The sequence below is a fragment of the Aplysia californica genome, unplaced genomic scaffold, assembly GCF_000002075.1.
Source record: "Aplysia californica isolate F4 #8 unplaced genomic scaffold, AplCal3.0 scaffold01140, whole genome shotgun sequence".
Taxonomy (NCBI): domain Eukaryota; kingdom Metazoa; phylum Mollusca; class Gastropoda; order Aplysiida; family Aplysiidae; genus Aplysia; species Aplysia californica.
Genome location: NW_004798410.1, coordinates 30,866 through 39,289, shown reverse-complemented (window position 1 = coordinate 39,289; position 8,424 = coordinate 30,866). Strand labels below are relative to the sequence as shown.

At 41.7% G+C, this 8,424-nt stretch overlaps 1 protein-coding gene across 1 annotated transcript; it reads right to left on the bottom strand.

The window, feature by feature from the left end:
* Nucleotides 1–2,045: 2,045 nt before the first annotated feature.
* On the bottom strand, nucleotides 2,046–7,926 carry LOC101862846 (the record flags this gene model as incomplete). The annotated part of the gene is given in 1 exon segment (XM_005111873.3): nucleotides 2,046–7,926. A coding segment is annotated over 1 exon segment (3,594 nt). The 3' UTR covers nucleotides 2,046–4,326.
* Between the last annotated feature and the right edge of the window lie 498 nt (nucleotides 7,927–8,424).

Sequence of the window (8,424 nt, the reverse complement as noted above, 5' to 3'; positions counted from 1 at the left end):
GATGTTTGATAGGAAAGAAGGTGCAAACCATACCAGACTACCCGTAACCACCTACTTACATTCTCTGGGCACACAGACCTCAGAGAGAAGTACAATGCCTCTTTAATGCCTCTTCTGACTTCCAACAACATCCTAAACTGTCATGGCCATAGCAGCTATGGGGGAAAATGGCATCTTGTGCACATTTGCAAATTTAATTAGCATACATACACATCGAGGGTGCTGTGGTGGAGCGGTTAGTGCGCTCATCTCCGAAGAGGAAAGTCCCAAGTTCAAGCTTCGGTTCGGATACGGATATTTTTCGACCCGTCCTGCCCACCCAGCAGTAATGGGTACCTGATTTCCAGTTGGGGAAGTAAAGGCGGCGTGGAGAGGAACTGGCCACCCTACCACAATATGCCGAAGGCCCAGGAAGTTGTCTCACTAACAAGGCAATCCCCAACGTCCAGATCGGATGCAAGAGCAACTTTACTTAAACACCGACACTTGTGAGCACAAACACAAACAAAACATATAACATATATATTATATATGGACACTCATATATCTGAACATGATATTAATACATGTATTGTATTAACATTATAGCTCACTTTAAAGTACGATAGTACTAGTAACAGTTCTCCCAAGACTGACTAGTCCCTGGGCATCCAGTCTCTCAAAAAGTTTGCGGGTAACCTCTGAATTTGAGGATAATTTATGTTAATCTCATACAGCCCAGTCTATTTTTAACAACCTCTGTTATTGCAGGAACTTGGATAAAACAGGGATAAATTGAACGCCCGTTTTTCTTTTTCTCTCTCTATAAGTGTAGGTAACATAAACCTGGCAAAAACAGGGTTCAATTTGCCGCGACTCGTACAACAAACATCTTGCAGCACATAAACTTGTTTTCAATCCGTAAAATTATTCAAATTTGCCTCAAGCAAGACATTTCGCCAGTTTGTATGACCGCTTGCCTAAACACAAACTTTCAAACACGTCATTACCCCCCTCCCCCTATAGCGTTGGGGTCACGGACCAATTCTGTCTCAGTGTCAACAAAATAGCCCACTGGAAAAGTATCTGCGGTAATCGAATATATAGGGCCTTTATAGTGAGCTGATGGTGCAATGGTACTGGTAGTTTCCCTTGATAACGGTTATAACAGGACTCGCTTATATATATCACAGGGAAAAACTGCCGGTCCCATCTGTCCTGATATCCCAGTTTGAAACAGTACAAAACAAAGGTCTTAGTCTTAGACAGTTCAGTGGACTACTTGAGAGGACTGCCAACACCAACATGAACTTCATTCCTCATCAACACAGCTGAGAAATGTGGAGTCTTGTCAGCTGGGCATAACTAGTATTACTACTGAATTTTCAAAAAACATCAATAAATTATTTCTGTTTGACATGATTCCAAATAGCAAGAAGCTGTCAAAGTATCAATAAGCAGCCCCTAGGAATAGCGGGTGTTACTTTTTTGTAATCACAAAAATGTACTCCCAACACAGTTCTCGGCTTACTAGCTAAGGAAGAGCGAACCTTAGCCCTAGATCTATACACATGATACAAGTCCTCAAGTATACAGCCTGGAATACACCCAGCAAACAGCCACATAGCTATACACGCACACTGTAAACAGATGTTCAGGTTTCAAATTTTTACTTACATCATGTATATGTGAGTCAGCGCAGTGGAATCAGGCTCTCGTCAAAATAATCAAAGTGAAGAAACTTGCATTTATCCGCAGGTTTGTGAATTTTTATCAAATTTTTGTTTTTTGGCTCAACACCTTTCATGCCCATTTAAAAACTCGTCTGTTTGGATTTGTCTGAAAAACGTTGATTAAAGGCACAAAAAATGTAAATTTTCAGTTACCATGTACTCTTAAGCTAAGGAATTAACTAATCTTTGGCGTCCATCTTCTCACAAATTTTACCTCTGAAAACAGATGACCCCCACCTCATTCATTCACAAATATCTCGATTTGTATTCAAGAGAAATTGGGGGGTTTTTTCATCCTAATAAAGACTAATAACTTTACATGCCCCAAAATTGACGAGAGCCTGATTCCATCACGCTGCCTCACATATATTCTTTGTATTTATCACATGCAAAGTGAAAGTCGTACACAACGGAAAAAATGTCCATGTGCCACACCCATTTTGCTCTATGTGCGCTAGACTTTCTTTATATGTGCAGAAAAACATGGCTGGTAACAATCAGAAACTGTGAGATCAAACACAATGCTGGCACTCGGTAAGAGCAGCATCAGTATAATATATATATATATATATATACCATTACACACAACTGTAGACAACATAAAGTAGAAGACATTTAGCAAAAACCGAACTCCACTACATGTACCAAGACACACCGTACACACAGACAAAATGAACAAGAAAACCGCAAAAGAGAGGACCACCTCTCAAAACTGATAAGGACTAAATGAAAATGCTTTACCCCAAAAACATTTTTAAGAAAAGAAAAGAAAGAAAAACCAGAATAATTCCCCCTGATCCTACTAAAACTTGAAATGTTTTATTAAAACACTTTTTAAGACAATTTGGGGGATTTGATTACAGAAACCAATTTGACATTATATTTAAAGACTTTTTCTATCTGGAAATGATTTTGAAAAGGATAAAACAAAAACAAATCATATGTCTTTAAAACAAAGATAGAACTGTTCCCTTCAAGGCATTCCTCTAATTCTGTCTCTCAGCAAAAGTTTAGCATCTCAAAGAAACAGTAAATGATGTTAATTTCAGTTTAAAAGATAAAATTAAAATCAATCTGCATCAAAACATATTTAAAAAAACAACAGGTCTATGTATCTTTAAAAAATTAATCTCAGAGATAAAAGTGAAAAAAGTAGGCTGCTTCCTTGTATTTTCTCATGATATCCAAACCATGTGGTTTATTTCATTCCAACACAGACAGAATTATAAATGAATCTGATGAAGCTAGACACAAACTTTATATTTTTTTAAAAACAAGTACAGTAGAGAAGCCAATAAAACTTTCCCTGTCTTGCGACACCTACAGCCTACCATAGAGCAATGTTAATTTCTTTAAAAAGAAAACTCCCATGTGTATGATCTATCACAAGATACCAGGAACAACGCGTTTCAACAAAACTTCAGCCAAACACAAACACTTCCATAAAATACAAAAGCGATTTTTTAAAATGGCAATTTTTTTTAAAAACATAAATAAATCACAAATGAAGCCTACAGTGAAAAATTCATTTCCTACTCATGACAAACCGATAACGGCACAGCAAACACAACATAAAAGATTATAGAGGCCTAAATAATAAATAAAATGACCACAACAGAAATAGAAGAAAATCTGTAACCAGTCGAGCTCAGATACCTCGAACACATCAGGGATTGGCAAAATATGTGTCATGTTCAACACGTCCACAATTTGAGTAAACAGTGATCATGAAAATGAAGGATAAAATAAGAGTGCGAGGGAAATCAAGGGAAGTAACTATGACAATAATATAATGGCTGGTTTCTATTGACCAGCAATTAAGTCTTCTCTCTCTCTGCCATCATGAAAAATATCCAGTATCGAAAAAAGGATGATAGGATATCATCAGAGCATGTGCCTTGTTCGGTGTCGGAGCAATAGAAAGGAAGAGAGTGATGCTGATGAGCCTTTCACTTTAAAAAAAAACAAAACTGCTCTATGTCAGATCATGATTATGAAGATATAACCAACACTGGTCAGAGAACGCCACCCATCCCTCTAGTGTAATCACTTTCCAATAGATGCCTTCCCGTTCAAACAATGACACACACATCCATGCATAAAAACATTATGATTGTGAACATAATTCACAAAACATATTACGGCTCAATGTAGCGCCACACCATCTGTCTTCAATCACACCCCACCAACCCATCCCCCACCCTCACACGACAAGATTCAAGGGAGTTCTAGCACATATTCCCACAAAAAACTAGAGAGGTAATGCACTGTTCGAAATATCTCGCATGTCTTTTTGAGAATACAGTGCTGCCCCTAAATATAGACCTAGCGGTTTCGTCATGGAATGAATAGCACATATTGTAACATATAGTTTGAGTTATCCATGAATTCGAGTTTGTATGTTCAAGATATCTGTGCTCTGCTGTAGACCTGAGGAGCAGTGAGTGAGAAGGTTAGAAGTTAAGGAGAAAAAAGCTCTGCATCTGTACTCAAGATGGGGAAAAGAAAAAATCCAAAGCAAAATCTTATCTCGAGAAGGAGAAAGCAAAACCCATAAAATGCACACACACAAAAAAAGGGGTCAAATATTCAAAAAATGAGACAAGCCACCGAATTACAGAGGCTGCAACTCCTCGGTGAAGTAATACATGGTAGAGGTCACCTGACTGCCCGGGATAAAGTTCTGCGGCAGGCTCTGTCCCTCCTGGTCAACAGCAGTTTCCTCCCCTGGTGGGGCGGCCACCGAGCCCATCAAGTCTTGCACTAAACAGCTGGCCGGGTGGCCCGTGACGGTGATGGTCGCAGTCGGAGCTACCGACAAACTGGCTTGACCGTCGAGCACAGCAATCTCCTGGGAGGACTTCATGTCCAGTTTTTCACTCTTCTGCATCTCTAGCACAGCTACTTCCGTAGCCGAGTCAGCTTTGTCGTGCGTGCTCTCGTGACGCTGTAGCGCGTGCTTGGTGTTAAACTGTCGAAAGCACACAGCGCACACATGAGTCCTTGGTTTGATGTGCAGTGTCAATATATGCTTTTTCTGCACGGGTTGGGTTTTGAATGCGGCTCCACAATACTGGCAGAGGTAAGGCCGCTCGGAGCTGTGCATGGACATGTGTTCCTTGAGGTGAGCTTGAGAACGGAACGCCTTGGAACATGTGCTGCACTTGAACGGCAATTGCCGGGCGGAACGTGCCAGATGCACGAGCTTATGCTGCTGGAGCGCGTCGGTTCTTTTGAAGGCTTTCCCGCAGGTATCACACAGGTGGGGGCGTAGCTCTGGCCCATGCACATCTCTCATGTGCCGCTGTAAGTGCATGCGATTCCGGAAAACTTTCTCGCATTCGTTACAGCTGTGAGAGCCTTCTTCCTGCTCATCCCTTCGGCCGTCAGTTTTCCTGTGCTTCTGCGTGTGTTTGGCCAGACCCTGCGGCGTGCTACACACAAACGGGCACTGGGAGCAGTGCAGCTGGACTACATTTGACGGGGAGCTGTGCTTCAGCCTGATGTGTCGTTGCAACAAGCCCGGTCGGTCTGTGGTGTAGGCAGCACACACCTTGCACTTGTAGAGAATCTTCTTGTGTTTCAGTTCGTGTCGCTTCAGCATGATGGGACTGATACTGACAAAGTCACACTGTTCACACGAGTATTTTTTCTCCATGCCATCCTTGTGGCACTGGATGTGGTTGAGAAAGTGGCTTTGTCGTTTACTTTTGAACGAGCATTGCGTACAAAAGAACTTAAAGGCCATGTGTTCCTCATAATTTCGGCGCTGTTTCGTCAAAGCCGATTCAGTCAAAGGGTTTCTCGGCCTCATTTTCTCTGTTGTGACAAAGTGATCGTACTTTTTGGGAGGCCGGCCTCTTCTCTTACTAGGTAACTCATTCCCATCCAATACAATCGTCTCTTGTAAGTCTGATGACGTGGTTTCCCCATCCATACTTTCATTTTTGTCATCGGTCAACACCTGTTGAGTGACTTCCATTTCTACAAGATTTGATTGAGGTCTTGGGTGCGTGTGCTTCTGACGTTTATCCATTATCTCTCGGTACTTCATTTGCTCTTCCTGCAGTCTCTTCTGTAGAGGGTCCATGTCTTCGCTGGTACTTTGTTTGCTTAAAAATTCCCTTTCAGGTTCAACTTTCAATTTGTCACTACTGACAACATTTTCAAGTGATTCACAGTGGTTTCCATTATCTTCATTTCCACACTGACTGTCATATGACACTGCATTTTCCAGTTCTGTATTTTTATCAGATAACCTTGAAAGTTTCACATTTTTGCTTGGCCGTCTTTGCTTCCTTCGACAGCGTCTCATTTTGGGTGGAAAATTTTTCCCATATTCTACGTCATTCTGATCTTGCAGGTCACTAGACACTAAAAAAGAGTCTGAGAACTGGATATACCCTGCACCTGAAAACTTATGAGATTGCTTCAGATGTCTTCCCCTTGAGGAGACATAAGGCACTAACAAATTACAGTTAACAGCTTTCTCGTTCTTGGGACACTTTTCTGAAGGCATCAACGCTTCAGGCGATTCTTCAAATGTTTGAAATCGAATTAAAGTTTTTGACCTGAGCCTGATCAAACTTTTTAAAGAATTGTACAATTCTATCAAGGCCTTGACATCTCCCTTAAATGACCAATTTTCATCACTGCAATTGAAAGAATTTGGGTTTTTCTTTGCCAGATCCAACAAAAACTGCTGGCACCCTGGAACATGCTCAAGAATGGCAGAATTCAGTTCTGCTGTAACATCACAAAAAATCTGAGTGTCATCTGAGAAGCCCAATTTCTCTAGCTTCCTCATCTCCTCAGTCCACGCTAGGTTATTTACTGTGGATTCTAAATGTTTCTTTTTACTTTCTTGAATGTGGTGCTGAAGGTGGGACTGTATCAGCCTGCGCTGTTCCTCCAACAATTTCTTCTGTTTCACCTCTTCACTTTCCCTGTTGGAGCTTTCTGATCCACTTGCCATGTCTGATTTATACGTTGTTGCCATTGGTCCACCTCTGACCTCATGTGACATAATTAGTCCCTTAGCCGTGTTGTTTCTCCTTCCATGAGATGCGTTCAACTTCTCATGATCTCGTTCACAGGCAGCATGAACAACAGCACTTCCATCAGAACCCATTTCTGCAAACTGTTCATTTTTTGCGCTTGTTGAGGCATAACTTTCATCCACATCCGTAACAAACATGTCAGCCGAGTCAAATGACTTCATTTCAGGCCCAGCTACAGGCAAGGTTAGATTGGCAGACCTGTTGTCAATACTTTCTGAAGCAGCTACAACTGTCTGATAAGGTAATTGTCCTGACAGAAACTTCGATTCAGTTCCTTGAGTAAGCAAGGAATTTGAATTTAACAAAATATTTTGGGGAACCAGCTGAGACCCAGAACCTCCAAGCACAACTGTGATCGATTGCGGCTGCTGCTGTTGTGGAATATTTGAAGAAAACGATTCTTTCGTCACCCCTTCCAGCAATGGCTGGGAGTTGGACATAACTGAAGTGCTTTCAGAAGCATCTTTATCTTCACCTGCAAGCACATTCCCCGTAATCAGTCTTGACAAAACGTGAGAGCCATCAGAATTTTCCACAACAACAAAGTAATCGGAGCTCAGGTTAGATGTTGAAGGCAATGAAGAACACCCCATAGCTTGTTCTATCACCACTGGTATGCCTCCCTGTGCAAGACTCGGATCCTCACAACTGACAACTGTGCCTTGTGGATGAACTACAGTAGCCGCCTCACTACTCAAGTTTGTTCTGAGCTGGAACTGATTCATCGGTAACCCTGCCCCGGATGTTTTCTTATTATCAAGCAGTGATGTTAGAGTAGTATTGTCAGTCGCTGCAGAATTCCCTGCTATTAGGGACTGAGTGGGTAATGTTTGCAAAACAAATAGAGCAGGGGAGGATGAGACTGCAACAACACATTCATTTTCTGTCAACTGGCTAACTTCCTGACCTGCATTATTTGAAGTATAAACAACTGTGGGGGGCTCATTGCTCATGCTTTCTACCGATGAGGAAAACACAATATTTGTGGGAGCTTCATTGACCTTTTCGCGACCACCAACATTCTCTGGGACAGTCACACCGGCCTCCCGTAGCACAGACGCGGGGCCTGAGGCTGGAGGATGGGGAGAATTGTCATTGTCGACCTCGTCCACTTCAAACTTGCAGTTGATTTTCTCGTCCACGTCCATGTCACTCTCTCTAACTCTAAAAGCGTCAGTCTCTAGAGAAGTCTGCCTGTCCTGTTTATTGATCTAAGCCTCTTCAAAACGAAGGCCAAATTAAAATGCTCAAAATTACCCACGTCGAGAGACACACAATTCAATTCCAAACGGTGCTTCCCAGGCAGCGAGCAGCTGTTGCAGAACTGCCCCAATGAACGAAGACTAGCAGTAGCAGTCGCTTCCCTACGACACACTCGGAACCAGCGAGTCACTCAGTGACAGAGGAAAACCGGAAGTAAATGAGATAAACAAATCGGGTATCGTAGGAAAAATAGTCGATACTATATATTTAGACAGACGAACAAAATTATCATCGATACGAACAATTGAAAACATTTCCATAGCGTACGATACTTAATCAAATCAAATAAATCTTAATTAATAGTGGACTTGTTACTTTTAACTCCTAGACCACATAAGAGTAATTTTATAGATGTCGCCACTAGAGCATATAAAAATAGTTCATTTGGA